Source organism: Trichogramma pretiosum, unplaced genomic scaffold (genome assembly GCF_000599845.2).
Source record: "Trichogramma pretiosum strain Unisexual culture from Peru unplaced genomic scaffold, Tpre_2.0 scaffold1, whole genome shotgun sequence".
NCBI classification, from domain to species: domain Eukaryota; kingdom Metazoa; phylum Arthropoda; class Insecta; order Hymenoptera; family Trichogrammatidae; genus Trichogramma; species Trichogramma pretiosum.
This window is the reverse complement of record NW_019641703.1, coordinates 5,812,168-5,831,098: the sequence shown is the minus strand read 5'-3', so window position 1 is coordinate 5,831,098 and position 18,931 is coordinate 5,812,168. Positions and strand designations below refer to the sequence as shown.

At 43.6% G+C, this 18,931-nt stretch overlaps 2 protein-coding genes across 4 annotated transcripts in view; one reads left to right on the top strand and one right to left on the bottom strand.

Annotated features, from left to right (window-relative positions):
- The window catches only part of LOC106653825 (follistatin-related protein 5-like), a 170,711-nt gene that overhangs the window by 113,974 nt on the left and 37,806 nt on the right, over window positions 1-18,931 (bottom strand). For 2 of the 3 annotated variants that reach the window (XM_023462726.1, XM_023462728.1), the window contains exon 2: window positions 6,767-6,866. The exons of the other annotated variant lie outside the window; for it this stretch is intronic. The gene's annotated coding sequence lies outside the window, so the exon portion shown is untranslated. The remainder of the gene's footprint in view (window positions 1-6,766; window positions 6,867-18,931) is intronic. 3 annotated transcript variants of the gene reach the window in all.
- The window catches only part of LOC106656028 (acyl-CoA Delta(11) desaturase-like), a 28,608-nt gene that overhangs the window by 5,375 nt on the left and 4,302 nt on the right, over window positions 1-18,931 (top strand). Inside the window, exons 2-3 of the mRNA XM_014376650.2 lie at window positions 11,479-11,732; window positions 16,390-16,520. Of these exons, the coding sequence (XP_014232136.1) occupies window positions 11,483-11,732; window positions 16,390-16,520 (381 nt within the window). The 5' untranslated portion in view covers window positions 11,479-11,482. The remainder of the gene's footprint in view (window positions 1-11,478; window positions 11,733-16,389; window positions 16,521-18,931) is intronic.

Genomic DNA, 18,931 nt, shown 5'->3' with positions numbered 1-18,931 from the left:
ACGTGTTATTCAGCTCCTCCATGATCATTCCACAGCACTCTATCGACAGTAGGTTATGTATCAATTCGCTAAAAGGACCCATGGCCAAATCGCGGAAAAATATTATCGATATTTTCTCGCACAGGCGCAAAGAACAAGCCTCCATAGACTCGCAGGAAAGATCCGGCAATGCATACGAGCTTGCGAACTTGTAGTCGTCCATATACGTGCGATTTTCCGCCATCTCGTCGAATATTGAATCGGCCAAATCATCGACATCCTTACTCGTTGAAAAATCCGTACCTTCGTACAATCCATACCTGTCGAAATATCCCATGAGCTTCAGGGCGTCGTCTCGGTTCAGTTCGTAGCCTCTCTTCTGGAGCAGTTCGACGATGGCCAGCAGGCCAGTCGCCACACTCAGTTTAGTTAGAGAAGAATCCCTGACACGATTATAGTTATCGAGATCAGCTTCATCCAGATCGCCAAGTAATATACCAGAATCGATGTCTTCGTAGTCATCGGAGTCACTCGGGGTTGGGAAAACGAAGCCGGATACATCGGCTCCACAATCAAGTAGACTCTTGACGGCCATCGGCAAACAACTCGCCACGGCCCATTCCAGCGCTGTTCGGCCCAAATTGTCCCGGGCGTCGATCTGCACCGTCCGCTGCCTTTCTGCGTTTATACTTAAAAAGATCCTGATCATGTCGCCGCTGACGTCTCTCGTGGCAATGAGATGCAGAGATGTCAGTCCTTCCGCATTAGCCAAACTCAAATCGGGGCCTTGTCTCAGCAGCGATAGGATCATCTCGGCATCTGCACACAAAATAGCCAAGTGCAACGGTGTGTTGCCCTTATTGTCTTGGGCATCGATCTGCACCGTCTTCTCGATCTCGCCGATGAACTGGAAGAATTGCTCTAACAAGTCCCGATTATCGTCTCTCTGACAAATGACGTGCAGAGGCGTCTGTCCTTCCGCATTGGCCAAACACGGATCGGCGCCTCTTCTCAGCAGCTCTCGGACATTCCGTACATTATTGCCGTTTTTCAGAACCAAATGCAATGGGGTGTCACCTCCTTTATCTTGGGCGTTGATCAGCGCCGGCCGTTGGACTTCTCCCACGCTCTCAAGTAGCATCGAGATCACGGAGTGAGTAGCATGGTTGCGACTTTGACAGATGCCGTGCAAAGTAGTCCGTCCGTCCTTGTTGGCCTGGCTCGGATCGGCGCCATATTTCAGGAGAGTTAAAATAGTCGCTTCTATAGAATACCCCGAATTTGCAGCTGCAACAAAGTACAGCATCGAATTACCTGTTTCTGGTACGAGGCAATTGGGATCCTGGCCGAATTCGAGGAATTTCTCCGCCACGTCGTGGAGGCCATACTTGCAGGCCACGTGGAAGTGCGTGTAGCCCAACTCGTCGGTATAATTTAAGTGGAATTTGTCGTATATTTCAAATAATTTTCTTAACACTACGCTTTTCGAAGTCCTCGAGTTGCATTCGTCTATCTGGTGTACTGGTGTGGTGCGATGCAGCAGTGGCTTACCGTCTTTGCTTAAGTCGGGTTCGTCTTTGTAGCCGCCACGTGCGACGAACTCGACGATTTCCTCACTCCGACTAGACCACTTGATGCTCGCCATGAGAATCCAATCTATCTCTTGCTTTGTGAAAATATCGTGCAGATTTGGAAGTTGTTCCCTCCAATCTCTTATTAATAATTTTAATTCATTGAGAAATTGGTATCCATGGTTTTCAAACTTCCAATGGCAAGATTCCCGTAACCTCTTTAATTTTTCTAATTTTGGATGCTCCACGTATTTGTCGACTGCCTCGCCTTCACCTGTGTACCTCTCGCTATTTGACGAAGACATTGTATATTTCGAACACCAACACACGACACACAAACACTGATTATTTAAAAAGTATATATACTTTTTTGTTAAATAATCACTCGCTATAGTGGATGGGACTTTGCTGCTCGCACTGCGACGTTGTATTTTGTACTGTCTGTAGACATGCACTTTGATCTATGAAGAGAGTAAAAAAACACGAGGTCCAAGCTATATAAGCTATGCGCAGAGGCCACTTAAAACTCGCTGAACGTTCACTCGTACGCGATTGCGCAGAACAAGAGAGACAGAGGTTCATGACGAGACAGAAACATTTGAAATTTTAACTTTTCTTGATTTTGAATGTTTTGTAAGTATATCAATTAAATTATTGATTTGCGTGGATTATAATTTGTTTAAATCTTTAGGCATATATTATATTAGGTATTAAATCTAATTAATTAATCTATGGAAATCATATATTTATTAATCAATTAATTAATTAATAAATGAATATATGATTTCGATAGAAAATTTTCTCAACTGTGCAGTCAGATTTTTTGAAAAATCTTATTTTCAACAGGAAAAATCAAAAATAAACCTTAAAGATCACTTTTTCCGTACCGAGTTTTTCGAGATATTCAGCTTAGCACGTTTGATGGCGATTTTCTCGGGGAATGTGCGACGTATCGGAAAATTTGATACCACCATTGGAAAGTTGAGAAAATTTCCTATCGAACCTACAAGCCAGTTATTATCTTTAAATGAGTTTTCATACTTTTTCAGTGACTTAGAAATTGAGTAACTAGCCGCGTTTACCAGAAAACATAATTTTTCGTCCTCTAAATCACAAAAGTAGCTGTAAAAGTAAGCACTATTGAAATTTCAATGGTTCCTACGTGGTTACATGCTCCTAGGACCCCCAAAAACATTTCCCGAGGGTCTGTATCCGCGTAGGTTGAAAAAAAAATTTGCCGCGATTCTACCTCCAAAAATGCGTTTTATTTAAAGAATTTCTCATATATATCTCGTATACTATGTGCGTACGAGTGAGGAAAATCGCGTTTTCATTCATAAATTCGCGGCGCTGCTCTCGATGCTGCACAGTCGTAGAGCATACATTGCAATTTCTCAACGCGGAGTCGGGCCTTGTATACGTTCGCCTAATGCGTTATGCTAAATAATAACTCGTATGTGTGTGTGTTGGTTCGCAGGTTGCGAGTCCACGGGAGAATCGTAAAAAAAGATTGAAACGCGCGCACGAAACGATAATGGAAACGCTTACTCGCGCTTATGTATGTGGGACATTCTACGAACATACGCTTTGCAAAATTTTGAAAAAATATATCGATGGTCAAAAAACAAGTTAATAAGGCTAGTTATCGATCAAAATTTTTTTTATTACTTTCAAAACGATTTTTAGTTACACTTATTATGTCACTTAATTACTGACATCATGACTTTGGTCAACAACCGCCAAGCAAGGCTAGTTATCGATCAACATTTTTTTTATTACTTTCATAACGATTTTTAGTTACACTTATTATGTCACTTAATTACTGACATCATGACTTTGGTCAGCAACCGCCAAGCAAATATTATATAAATCTTTGTTCTCCAGCTGCTCGATGATCAGTTCACAGCACTCAATTGGCAATCGGTAATATATTAATACCACAAAAGACTCCAGTGTCCAGCAGCGGAAAAATCGTTTTGACAGTTTCTCACACAGATACGAATCACAATCCTCGTTGTGAGGACGCTTCCAAAATTGTTCCGCATACCAGATATTGTAGTAGTCCGTGCATGTGAATCGCTTCGCCGCCTCTTTGGGTCGTAACTGGACCAAGTCATAGAACGACAGATTCGGACGTATGTTCCATTGTTTCGCTCTTCTCACGAACACCTCGTCGTCGTACCAACACTTTTCCAGATCCACGGACTTGTCGAACAATTCGTGCTTCGCGAAAAATTCCATTATCGTCAGTGCGTCGCTTCGGTCCAATTCGTATCCTTTATTTTCCAGGCGCTCGACGACCGCCAGTGCGCTGGATGCTCGTCTAAATTTAAACCAAGACTCGCTATGTCTCACTTTCAATTTCTCGCCAAAATAACTCCCGTCGGGAAAAACGAAATTAGACAGATCAGCCCCACGATCAAAGAGCACATCGACAGCTTTCGGCTCAAGACTCGCTACAGCCAATTGCAGCGGCGTCCGACCCAACCCGTCCCGTGCATCGACCTGTAAAGTTTGATTCTGATCATCGATCATTTTGAAGTACCGTTCTACAATGTCATCTTCACAGTATCTATTTGAACTATACGTATCATAATTATCCCCTCTCTTGCAAATTAAGTGTAAAGCTGTCGATCCCTCTGCATTAGCCAAATTCGGATCTATACCTCTTCTCAGCAGCAGTTCAACCGTATTCATGATACCGAGCCTGCGCACGCATTTTATCGTCAAGTGCAACGGTGTGTTGTCTAAATTGTCACGGGCGTTGATATGCACTGTCCGCTCAAGGTAGTCGTTGATCTCGAAAAAAACCTTCATCGGGCAATATGCATTGTTATAACTGCCGACCATAGAGTGCAGAGGTGTTGATCCATCGTTATTGGCCAAGTTGGGATCGGCGCCTCTTCTCAGCAACAATTCGACTACTAACGTGTTGAGGCCCCTCGCGGCGAAGTGCAGCGGCGAATCACCCGTTTCTTCCACGACGAGATTCGGATCCTGACCGAGCTCGAGAAACTTCTTGACAAAGTCACGACAGTCTGAGGCCGTGCAGGCCAAGTGCAAGTGCGTGAGGCCCGAATCGTCCTGGTAATTCACATAGAACTTGCTATAAATTGTTAATAGATCATGGATGATTCTGTAGGGTGTCCATCTGTTGAAACAATGCAGCGGTGTGGCGCGAAGCGACAATGTCTTGCCGTCGATATCAACGGTGGGTTCATGCCTATAGCCAGTGCGAGCTACAAATCCAATGACTTGGGCTATCACTACCCAATCACCATTAGATAAAATTTTTGAATCAAAGAGAAGACGCTCAATTTCTTCGGGCTGAAAAATGTTCCGGAGATCAGGAAGTTGGACCTTCCAATTTTTGAATAAACGAAAAATTTCATAGAAAATATTGCTTCGCTCTTCTACGACATCCCGATAACCCTTTTCTCGTAATATCTTCAATTTCTCCAAGTTTGAGAGTCGGTTAAAGTTATGGGGCAAACTCATCATGTGAATATCATACAGGCTTAGATCTCAATAAACTATCTTTTTAGAGCACTCACACAGTGCACAACCGCTTATAATATAAAATATTTTACACTTTTTTCACGAGAATCACTTGTTCAGTTGATACTAACTTTTCTTGATCACTTTGCAGAGTCGTGATATGTACCGACTTACACTGTTACATGAACTACAGTGGAGATGAAAGACACGTACTCGAAGCCGTTGAGTATGAGTCGTTAATTGGTATAATAACAAATAACAATAATAACAATAGTACACGGCTAGGCATAGGCGCCGTCTCTACTTTGTTCGACGTATACTTTCTAATCGTTACCGAATTAAGATACGCACAAAGTTAATCGAAGCTTTATCGAAAGTGATCAAAAATATTTCGTGAAAATCCTATACAGATTTTTGAGAATAAAGCTTTCTCACACAAATGTAAAGCATAAACGCGTTCAGGTTTATTGAAGCAGATGAGTCCATTAGATAACTTGAGCCGTTCGTTATCGTGCATAGTTTCTCCGCCTCTTCAGGTTGCAACTGTATCTAAGTGGTCGAGCGATAGATAGACTCGGATTAAGTCTATATTCTTTCGCTTCTCTCATGAACTTCTCGTCTTCATGCCAACGTTCTTCAAGTTCCATGGACTTCTCATAGTACTTAACGATACAAGTGCCATAAGTAACACTATTTGGCATGGCGTAGTTTAGGGACCGAGCGCAGCGATAGCTAATTTATCTACTACCATTTTGCAAATAATGTGCTGAGGTATAAATCCCTTTGCATTGGCCAAATTTGGGCCAGGCCACGTGTCAAACGAAAATGAACAATCATTATCAGCGGCGAGTCGCTTGTTTTTTGACGATTGATACGATCTATATGAGTGTAAAGAGCACATGCGCCAAGTTATTGGAGATTTTGACGCCTCTACAATTTCATTATGGTAACGCGGAATGGCTACAGCTGCTTAGTTCTTAGCTTTTCTTAGTTCTTACAAGACCGCCACAGTTAAAGTGTAGCGCGCTTTTTTTAAAGCTAGGAGAATGACCCATATTATACGTTCGCAAGCCGAGAGAGAAATATCACTTTCTCGCGTCTAAATCACAATCTGCCAATACTTTTTGCGCGTGCAGAGGTTGGCAAGATTTTAAAACTTTATTTCTCGTTTTGGGATAAGGATCAACATGTTTCACCTTGTATTTTTACTGGGATTGGCCTGTAATCAATGCCTAAGCAGGACGAAATAAGCATATATAAATAGGACGCGGGCGGGGAGAGTCACCAAAATAAATATAAAAAAGTAAAGTTGAATTTGTATTTTCAAAAGCTACCATGAGATATAGCCTTGCTTCGCCGCCAGCCTATGTCATATATAATAGTGTGAAAAGCACAGAAAATTGAAAGTTCGCTACATATACATAGCCATGGAGTATACGTGTAGCGTAAGAGATCGTACGCGTCGGTGGCTGTCGCAGCGCCAACGTCTACGCGCGGGAAAAAAAGTGCAGACGGACGTGAGCTGTAAAAAAGCGTGAAGACGTACGAAAAATCGCGAGTCTCGATTGCATCAGAGAATAGAGAGCGAGAAGGAGAGAGAGAGAGAGAGAGAGAGAGAGAGAGAGCTGAAAATGTAGAGGAAGTGTGCTGTCTACTCTGTTGCTTTTTTTCGTCGATGGCTTCAGTGATTTCACAAAGAAAAAGATTTTGAAACTTACTCTTTTTTCTTTTGTATATTCTAATAAGATATGATACTTTGGATTTTCAATTCGATGTTTTTGGTGGCGTGACGCGAGAGAAACTGGAAGCAGTACCCACCTGAAACAAAAATTTATACAAAAAATTCAATGATTATTCTTAATGCACACGGATATATTAAATATCAACACATTCACAAGCAAAAGTTACTAAATTCGCTAGAACAAGGGCCTCAAAGTCAGATTATGGTCATTTTTTACTATGTACACCCGCCGGGCTAGATACGCGGACCTCGAATGTGTTGCATTCGATTAGCCGCTTGCTTCACTGCGCAACGTACTTCGTGAAACTGTAGTCACGCGCTGTTGTTTATAATCAATGAAGGAAGCTAATAATCGATCGCAAATTTTCGAGGTCCGCGTATCTAGCCCGGCCGGTGTACATGCTAAAATATGCCGTGGTTCTACCTCCAAAAATGCGTTTTATTTAAAGAATTGCTCATATATCGACTCTGGGATTCTTTTTCCAGAGAACATAGCGATATTTGCCAGCGAATGTGTTGATATTTAGAATAGTATTTCACTCCGTGCGTATCTTACTATAATATCAATTTATAAGAAAGAGCTAATTATTTGGCTATTATTGTCGTACATTGCACTAACGAGCTGATATCAAAAGTGTCAGTGTTGAAGAAATTTTCTACGGCTCTCGTCAAAACAATTTCATACTAATCTCTGTATGAGATTTCACAGTACTCTCGCACACACACGCACTCGAGACTCGAGGCGCTCTTTCTGCAATTTCAATTTGCCTGTGTACGTGCGCTCGTAAACACAGCTCGTATGTATATACGCGAAAGATTTGGAAACGTATTTATTAAAAAAAAAAGGCCGAAAAAAAGCGAGAGAAAAAAAAGAGAGCTCGCGCGCGCGCGTCAAGATACTTGACATTCAAGAGTCAATATGTGCGCAGAGTCGCTTTGACGCTTGAAAATTTAAACGCGCGCCCTCGCTCCTCGTCTTCCAATTAGTATCGCGCGTCACCAATGGCCTAGGTCTCGCTCTCGTGCACTGCGCACAGCGTTTATATACATATAACTGTATATATATGTACCAGGTACGACTTGTACCTGTCGTGGCAGAGCATCGTCATATTTAAGCTTAAAATTTGCCGACACGAGCTTTGCTGCGCTGCTGTTATACGTGTGTGCGTAGCAGTGAGAGAGTTACTTTCGACCCTGTAAACGCGGGTGTACGCTATAACGAGACGAAACGAGCGCAGTAGTGTATATAATATACGTATACGCGATGTAATATACCTTACATCGCTAGGTAGCTTCGCGAATTTGATTTTGCGCCAGGCTGAGTTTTGCCATACGACTCTCTTTCGAAAATATAATATGCACTATTATATTGCCAAAGCATAATAATGATAAGCTTCTGAGAATGAAGTATATATACTTCTATACTATACGCGTACGAAACGTATTTATATGCGCGAGTCGTATACACATGCGCAGCTTGAGGTCGACGAACTCGGAGGGAATTACTCTTTTCCATCGGCAAAAGAGAGTAAGTACATCTCTGTCTCTCTCTCTCCTGCTCTACGCCGCAGCATCAGCAGCAGCGGCACGGTTGCATGCGGCCGACGCGAAATAAAGAAATTTCACTCCGATCGCTTTAACAACCGACGCGCTAGTATATAGCTACAGAGAGATGAAACATCACCGTGCGGTAATGATCCTTGAACTTTCATTCCCTCTCGTATTGCCCCGTACGTACGTGCCTCGCGTGTGTATGCGCGTCGCCTATATTTGTTTCTGACTACTTTTACCTCGATTATCCCCGGCTGTGCGAACGTTTATGTAATATCGTCGATGAAGATGTTACTTTTAGGTGGTAAAAAAGAACACGATTGTATATTATTATCCATAATCAATCAGTTGGATGAATACGGATGAATCGCTACGAAATTATGGAATATTTTTATTATATGTTACCGTGCAAATTTTTTATTCCGAAGAATGAAATTTTTTAAAGCTATAAAAAGATATAAAGCTTCGAAGAGATAAAATTGTTAATACAATTATGCGGGAACTTGGGGTCATGGAACGCCCCAGGATGTAAGCAATAAGATGTAATAAAGAGGAGCACGTGTCGGGCGTTATGCGAATTTATCATGCTCCTTTTTTTTCATTCGCGTATACATACATAGCGGCGCACTCGCGCACACTTTTCACACTTTCGACGTACGTATACTACTGCTGCTGGTACGCGCGCGCACACGAGGTGCCAAGGTGGTATATTTTATACCGCGAGAACTGCTGCTGCTGCTGCAGTCGAGGAAGTGTCTATATATACATACGGAATATGCATTAAACAGCTGCAGTCCGGCGTATAGCATAGATGTATACGTATATATCTACGTATATATACGCGCGTATACTTAGGTGCGGCGCGCATCGAATGATAAAAATTCATGCTTCGTACCGAAAACCCCGTTGTACGTAGATATAGAGAGGGAACGAGAAGGGCTGGAAAAAAAAGCGAGAGGATGGGGCAAGTAACGCATTCTATTCGTATACCATCGAAATTCGATAGAATTTCGCTTCGGCGAGAGGGGGAGGGAGTATACGACGACGACGACGTTGCACCGGGGTGTGTTGCATATAGAATTCTCTCATGCTGACGCCGTAATAAGAGCCACTTATGCCACTTTTACCACCTTTCTTTCCTGTCGTATATAGATACTTATCATTGCTATGTCTACGCTATGATTTTTTTATACTTTTCGGCAAACTTTTTGCGTAAAAAGCGTACCAAAAATCTCTGTTTATATATATCCTGCGAGTAGTTTCGAAATCGAAAAAGTAATCCCGAAATCGAACTCTCTTCTACCGAAAAGGTGCATTGCCCCGAAAATTCATTTTTTTTTCTCGCACGCGCAAATACCCTGGGTTATATAGAGTACTAGTAGGTCGCGCCCAAGCCCCAGCACACGTGAAAAATGCAGAACTCCACCACGCGCGTCAACGCTACAGACACGAGAGAGAGAGAGAGATAGAGCTTCGCTGCTCGCTCTATCTCTCCTGCGTTCGGTCATACTTTTCGCCGAGCTCTAGCTCACTCGTGCGCGCAGCAGCACACTAGACACTGACAAAGTTCTTTCCTCTCTCTTTCGTACGGGGAGGTGAGAGGAAGCTGGTGCGGAGGGATAGAGAAAAAGAGGAGTTTTATATGCGCTTTCGCGCGCGATCGATTGTTCCATTTTAAAGCCGCGGACGCGGCGCGGCGCGCCGATTGTTTCGATACCCAGGCGCTTGCAATGCGCCGCCGGATTATATACGTATTACCGGGTCGTGATGCTGCTTCCCTCGGCTTATATCTTTTTCTCGCTCTCTCTCTCTCTCTCTCTCTCTACGCGCGATGCTACTGCTGCTGCTACTGCTGCTGCTCCCTTAGTTCTTTTACATCGAGGCTGCAGCAGCCTTTCGCTTCTACGTGCTATTTTTTGTTTTATTTCTGCGCCCAGTTTAAAACGTTCGTTCGTTCGTGATGCATTTTTTCAACGCGAAACTTTGCGAATACGAGGCTACTAATACTTTTTTTTTACTTATATATCGTTCGCTATGTATAGTATCGGATGCTGCAGCAGCAGCAGCAGCAACGGGTACAGCATTTATCGAAAATGCGAAGCAGATACACGAGGGCAACTTCAAAATCGTCGAATTTCACCGTTTGATGCGTGCTGCAGCGTTTAACGTGAACTTTTGTTTATTAATTATGACTGAGATTTACCGAGGAGGAAATATATATAATAAAAAATAAAGGGATCAATTTTGCGCATATCGAAAGGAGTACGTGAAAACTTTAATGTCTGGCTGCGGTTCCAAGTTTTATATTTGGTATATCAATCAATTATCAGCGATATTCATATTCCCAATTATGAAACGAAAATTTTGCATTATTAAATTATATAATTTATGGCATAATTCGGTGCCGCTTATCTTATCGAGGATACCCATTATTCTATAAACGAAATTCCCATTCTCTCTCGCGCAGCATTCGAATGATATACTTCATTAATTGATTAATTGAATAAGTATTATAATACAGTCGCATCCCACACACGGAACGTAAACAAAACCCAAATTGCCGAGGATATAAATTTATCCTCGACAGGACAGATCGTACAGGATATCTTTCGATGCGTGCACGTCGGTAGAGAGGTATTTGAATATTCCACAGAAGTAGGGAGGGGGAGTAGACTGTCTTTGGTATACAGCAAAGTTCGCAAGCTCGACAATAATAACGCGCGGCGCGCGCCTTTCCTTTCTGCAGCGCGGCGCATGCACACGCGCTTTAAGTCACATGCGCGCAGCTCGCAAACGCATACCCTTTCTCGAACTATGTTCGTAATTAAAGCCTTCGTGCACTGCGCGTACACACGTACACACACACACTAGTCTCTCACCTTATGCCCGATACCATGCATGAGCGAGCTTGGAAAATATCTTGCCACGAGGATCGCATGGGCGTGCAGCAGCAGCAACGCAGTAGCTCGCACCAGCTTTAGAGAGAGAGAGCATTTAATTGCAAATTTCAAGCTCGAAAAGAGATTCGGTATGCGTAAAAATTGACTGGAATTAGTGCCCCCCAAAAGACGCGCCCGCCTCTATTATATACGTTATACACGATGAAAAATTAATTCATTCATTATATATGCTCGGCAGAAATATGTACAGCTCAGTGGTGACGCAGCAACAGTACGAAGTCAAAGAGATCAGCGCGGAGGCAAAAGAGAAGCCGACAACGACGACGGAATGCGACTCCGAGCCGACTCCTTTGCCGTGCGACGAGGAGGGCACGCAGCCGATTATTTGGCGAAACGTCATCGGCATCGCGCTCCTCCACATCCTTACGATTCGGGCATTTTATCACGTTATCACGGGCTACGAGCAAGCGACACTGGCCACCTGGATATTCAGTAAGTTTATGCATTATTATAACGACGTCGAACAATTAGATTAGAGAATTTTAAAACGGCGCTACGCGCGCGCGCGTGCATGGCGTCGGGACGCGCGACGACTATATTTATACGATGGGGGGCACGACGAGGCTGTAGGAGCTCTAGGATAAATCGATTATTTTTCAATGATTATCGAAAATCGATGCCGCTGCCGTTGCCGCGCCGGCGTCGGCTAACCGAGGCTAGTGTTCGGAGCTTAATTATACTGCCACCGAATCTAGATAGAGCGAGAAAAGTACATATTCATGTCACGTTTCGACTAAACTTCTCTCTCTCTCTCGCTCTCTGGACGGCCACTGCCTTTCTGGCTGGAATCCAGAAATACGCTCGGCTCCGGCGAATACTCTATACACAGACACACACTCACACATATAACTACGATACACACGATAAGCGCAATGTCCGCGCGTGCATGTGCGACGGCGGACCGGGAATGGAAAAATACATGATTTAAACAAGCCGAGATAGAGAGCTAAGCGATCTTTCGGGTTGAAAATATAATATATAAGAAAAATTAAGCGCTAGCTTCGACCGTACGAAATCGTCGAAGGTAATTAAGAATGCTTCCTCTGTCGCGCGTAATTCCGCGCAATATTCATCCATCATGCCGACGCATTAACTCGCAACTAATCATCGAGCGCAAGTTCACGCATTTATTTTAATTTTTTTTTTGGTTCTCTTGCTTCTTGCGCTTATGCTGTTTCAGCTGCTGCTACTGCTTCCTAAAACGCAAGCGAGTAAAAAACTTATTACGCGCGCAGGCGGTAATTTTGCTGCTCCGACGCGACACACACAGACGTAGCTAGCACGAGTATAATATGCTACAGGGATACGGGGTCAAAATTGCCCCTTTTCTACTTGGTGTGCGAGCGCGCGCGAGAGACTACTGTCACCGGCACACGAGGCAAACGTTTATTTTCCAGCCATTTTGTTTTTTGTGTACGGCCGGGAGACTATTGCAAGCTCGCACACATTCACACATACACCGGTGCCGCGCCGCACCAACGTACCGTTGTAAAGCAGGACGTAATGGTGCGTACAAGCTGTGCTAGCTCCGACAGCAGCAGCAGCAGCACACAACAACACTGCAAATTGCGAGCCGAGCGACGCGTTTATACGTGCGACACTTGCACACCGCACACATATACACACACACACACGCGAAGCATGGCAACTGCACTGCAAGCATTACCCACCCAGACTTTTGAGATACCGCTCTCGTCGTTGTAAAGGCTCGAGAGAATAGTGTTGGTGCTGCTGTGGTGCTTTAATTTGCTCTTGGTTAAATGCGCGCGCGAGCTTCTGACGAATATAGGTCGCAGCTATATAGCTCTCGCAGAGATAGGGAGCTTGCAAGGGGTGGACTTTAATCTGCGGCCGTGCGAGACCGCGCGCGCGAGGCATTTCTCCGAGTGACGAATTATCCCGAGGACCTGAAGTTGTATACATATACACGTGTATAGGAATGTACAGTATAAATGCTCGTCGAAAAATAGCTCTTTGATATTCTCTACTCACTCTATATTGAGATAGCTGTACGGCGAGCAGCGAGCGTAATATATAAGTGGCCGAAACCGATCTCCGCGTAGATATGTACACATCGCCCTGCAGGCTAGGCATGTATATCCACTTGCATGTGTCTGTTTACGAAAAGATCGACGTTTCGTTTTACGCGGGTGTGTAGCTATTTTATTTTTGTTTTTTTTTGTTTTTATCGTTACAAATTGCACAGAGCTCGAGGCGACGTCGCTGCCGTACATCACGCGCCACGCTAGCCCTGGACGCGCGGAGCTTTTTGTTATTGTCTGTTTCTCTCTCTCTGTATCTGTCTCTTACTCAGGTCTCACCCCCTTCGCTCACTCACCTATCTCTCTCTCTCACTCTCTACTTTTGGCTGGAATGTTTATTGAATCCTGCGTGTGTGTGTGTGTACATTTTGTCTCTTCTATGTATACGTATTCAATTGACGGAAGTATTTTTCATTCGATACGAGTGCACGCACGCACGTACACCTATATGTATACTTCGCCCGTTGTTGCGGATAAATAATACCGTGCGAGCTACCTATATAATAGCGATTGGATAATTGATCTCCGAATTCGCCTTTACCTCTATCTCTCTCAATGTTTAATTTGGTTCAGCACGAGGCAGCTCACTTTTTTATACGCCCTTTTGTCCGACCCGAAAAGCTCTCTCGGAGCGTGGGCTAAAATGTATTCGAAAATGCGCAACCATTGCTACAGTGAGCCAGCCAGCCAGCCAGCCAGCACACGCTGCAGCTAACAGCAGGACGGAAATCTTTACTCTTTTTCTCTCTCTCTCACTCTCACAAGGAGAAAGAACGAAAAAAAGCTTTTGGAAATGTATATATATCCAAGTCAGACTGTGTGCAGCAGCGAGAGAGAACAGGCGGGCGCTCGTGCTTCTAAGGGCTCTCTGCAAAGAGCACGAGAGAGAGAGAGAGCAGAAAAAAGGAAGGAGAATGCGAGAGGTTAGAGGGGCGAGGCGGAGAGCCAGAGAACGAGCAAAGGTGCTCTCTCCGAAATCGAACCGCAAATGCATTTTACCACTTTGCAGCGTGAAAATATATATATCGCGCGCACACGTAATACGAAAATCGGGTAATTTTTTCTCTCTCTCTCTCTTTCTTGCTTCCCTGACCGTGTTCTTTTTCTTCGCCCCTCCCCTCTTTCCTTCGTTCTTATTATATCCCTTTTTTTATTCGCGCTTCAATTTGCTCTCGTCTTAAGCGCGCTCGATTCCCTTTGACGTAGTATATATATAACTTTGCCTTCGAACGCGCGCACGGCAAGGCAAAGAAGGCAGTGTACGGTATATAAGGAACGATAATCTTGATTTTGAAAAATGTATGAAACTTTATTGAAATCGAAGCTCGCCGCACAATGCTATCGTTTCTCGAGAATCTGATCATCCTAGCTCGCATATTATAGTTACTTTTACAAATCCCCGAGACTTTATGCATGGAGGGAAGCCAAGAATAGGAGAGCGAGCGAGACTTACATGTACGAGCGAAGGGACGACACACTCGCGCGCGATCGCAATGAAGGGTACAAAAGTCGAGTGATCTAGATAAGCCGCGCGCACAGAGAGAACGTGTGGAGCAGGAAGCACAAAGCCTTTTCTTGTATACACGCGCGCGTGGCGGTGAACGCGAGCGAGCGAGCGAGCGAGCGAGCGAGACTTGTTCCGAAAAACTTCCTTTACACCTTTCATATCACCTGCTATACGTGTATGTATACATTGGCGGTGCTCGCGCGCGAGAACTATCACGCGACAGGCACTACAGAGTCTCGAGAGGGTGAGTATTATGTACCTAACCGTTTGTGTGTGTGTGTGTGTGTGTGTGTGTGTGTGTGTGTGTGTGTGTGTGCACCGAGCTGAGATCGTGAATGTGACCACTTGGGCTAATTTTCGCGCTGAATTGACTTTTTCTTCATATCCGCTATACTAGATAAGAAGTAAGACGAGGAAAAAAATCAAGAAAAAGAAAAGTCAGAAAATCCCAACACAAGCATCGATGTTTCACATCTAGTGCATTATCAATGCATGCTTACTCTTCAAATCTTTCCCTCTCATTGAGTTAAGTAATCAGAGTAGTTTCTCGAGCTTTAGCGCACCAGATGTGAAACATCGATGCTTGTGTTGGGATTTTCTGACTTTTCTTTTTCTTGATTTTTCTTGATTTTCTCGTTTTTTTGATTCATGTTTTTTGTTTTTTTGTTTTCTTACTTTTTACTTGTTTGATTCTAGATTTTTGTATTAAATTGATTTTTTCTTGATTTTTCAAGTTTTAATTTGTTTTTAATTTTTTACTTCTTTTTTTGTTTCGACTTTTACTTGTTCGATTACTTTTAAATTCAATTTTCTTTAATTAGTTGATAAAGATGTTTCACATCTTGCAGCTGTTCATAAACAGCTGATTTTTTTTAATTTTTTCAATTTTCAATTTGTTTTATTAATCAAATTAGTGCATTGCGCTATTATCGTTCGTTGTATCTTAATATAACATGATAAAAATGCCGACTTCCCTTAAGAAGACACACACTATACATACATGCAGTAATAAGTATCAGATTTGACAACGTGCATGATTGTGCATAGTCTCGCGACGTATACGCATAGACAACACATACGTATTATATGTATTAGCGATACGCATAAGCAAGAGAGAGAAAGATATCTCAACGCAGTCAATCCCGTGAGCTGAGCCGACTGCTGTTGCTTTATATGCTGTTACGTTGCCTCGTGCGTATACGTAAACACAGGCATACGCGCGTCGAGTCTCCGCAGCGGGCAGCAGCAGAAAGCAGTTCTGTAGCTGGCGCGGCAGCCAATCACAGCGCGTAGCGCAAACCGACGCTGTATAGGCAGTTCTACTACCAAAGTTGCGCTCGCTCGGACGGACGGACGGACGGACGGACGCTCGGTTTTTACGGGTTTACCCCTGACACCAAACGCGAATATAGATGTTTCACATCAAAAATTGTTTACGCGTAACACAATGTACGAGTTATTTAATTTTATAAATATTATTATTAGCTCGCATCTCAAGTTATTTATGTTTTTTTCTTTTTTTTTTCTCGCCAACCTCAAGCTTCATCATGGGGAATAATATCAGGCATCGGCATTACCGCGGGCCTTCATCGTTTATGGGCTCATCGGAGTTACTCGGCAAAGCTGCCTCTCAGGATTTTCTTAGCCACTCTCTACTGCATGGCTGGCCAGGTAAGAGAAAAAAATATATATACCGTATTCCTCTTTGCTTCCATGTTGACTTTCATTAATATCCATTACTCCGGCAAAATGTAATATTATTTAATATCTCGTCCCGTATATATAAGGCAAAAGTAGGACGATGATGGTCGGAGGGGAGGGGGAGGGTGGCTTGCCGCCGCCGCACCGGAGGGTTGGATATTCATGCAACGTGACACGAACATGAAGAGTACATCAAGCAGAGGCGGGCGGTGGGTTTATTAAGTGCAAGTCTGCAGCGGTAACAAACATACCTATATCAAACGCAATTTCTATTTGATAGATTGACTGGGACGGGTTCGGCTGGTTTTTTCCCCTACAGATATTGAAAAATTGCGAATGAGCTATCGGTATTATAGACGAGCAGTCGTCGTACGTACATTATGCGCGAAAAAAAGGAAGGAATCACGAGTTTATTTTATAAAGTAGAAGTAATTGGAGCTTTCGGCGATGTGCACTGTAAACGCGCGCGCGTTTCCGGCGAGCTTTTATTAATCTTACGAATTGCGATATCTCGTCGAGCTTATACGCGCGCGGAGCAAGAGAGAGAGAGAGAGAGAGAGAGAGAATCTCTGGACTTGATCTCCGAACCGAATTCAATTTCCGCGCGCACGGGTTTTTGTTACTTCTCGTTCGTGCGCGCTCTCTCTCTCTCTCTCTCTCTCTGTCTCTCTACTCGCTGGATATCCTAACGCAACAATATAATTCAGCTGAAATTTGCACTGTAGTCTTGGCAGCTCTAGAGAGAGAGAGAGAGAGAGAGAGAGAGAGAGAGAGAGAAGTAAGCGTCGTTTGTTTCGCCGTATACACATAATTCTGTTGTTTCGAGGAGTCTACAACAGAAGCTCCCTCTCTCTCTCTCTCTCTCTCATCCAGCAATGTAAGTGTGGCACGGGTGGCTGAGTGTACAAATACACACGTACAGCACACGTTTATAGATGTATATAATGTAAATCCAAGCATCCAAAGGTATAATTAGAACTTTGCTGCTGCTGCTGCTACTGCTCGCTCGGCAGAGCCTGGGCTGCAGGGAGAGAGAGAGTGGAAGTTTAAGTTCGTACAATTTCAAGTTTCAACAATGCAACACCATAGGCGAAACTTAAACAGAGAGAGAGAGAAACAGGGAGCTTGCAAGGAGGAGCTGCGAGAGCCGAAGAGCTCCACGCATTATATTTGAAATGAATTAAGTCGGTTATTTCACGGGGAATCGTTGCGCGACGGTTGTTTTATGCACGAGCTGAGTGCAGATCGCGAGCAGTAGTAGCAACAGCAGCACAACAATATAATGATAAACAACTCTCTAAGGGAAGAGAAATTTCAATAAGCGAAGATTTTGTAATGGCAACTTGGCTCGAAGTGAATACCGTATGATATATAAGCGTACGCTTCTCTTTTACGTCGATCGACGATCGTCGGTACTTTCTTTTCAAAACTTGCATTCGGACGCTTACATTGCGCTGCCAAAACAGTATATACAGTGGATATACCCATAGCGTGTTGGCATTAAAAATGACTTATAAGTATACGATACAGAGCAGAATCTGAATTTAGCCACAGCCACTATTGCCTAGGCAAAAACAGAAATGCTTATGATGCTCACGAAAGTGGGGGAAATTTCCGAATTTTTCAGGCAATAGCCGCAATGACTGAATAATTTTAGGTAAAAACGGCAATGCCTATTATGTTCTTTAGGCACTTTTGTGAAGTCCCTTCTGAGACGTCGATCGGACTTGACATTGCCGACATCGATACATATTAGTACCTAAATTACCTGTAGATGGGGCACAGCCGAATTTTACGAAGTCGAAATAGGAACAGAGCAGAGTTATGGGTAATTATAGAAGAGCTACTGAACGGTACCCGTAAAAATAATTCAGTCTATCCTCCTGTTCACCTTCAACTCTTTTCTTATAAATATTGTGTGCCATTAAATTCTCACCCAGTGTGCTCTTCGCCGCAGCAACAGCAGCAGCAGTATATAATATGCACTAATACATATAGAAGCGACAGCTCGAACAGGTCGAGTGGCTCCGCACACGGAAGAGCTCTTAAAGCATAGTAATATACTTTCATCTCTTATTCGCCACCGCCACCGTTGCGGATGCATTACACGATAAAATACGGCGTGTTTTTAAGGAACGATTCTTCATCCGGCCGGGCGCGCGCTCGTCCTCGGTCCTACCTCCTCGGTCTCTCTTTGTGTTTATTACTCATTATGAATGACCGCGCGTACGCGAGCTTGTAATTCAAGACCGGAAACGAGCGCACGAGTATACCAATTATCGTTCGTTGAAGCATTATATACGTAAGCTCTTTCTCTCCCTCTCTCTCCGTCATGTTTTCCATAAATTTAAACGAAAAGCTGTTACGAGCTGCGGATGCTG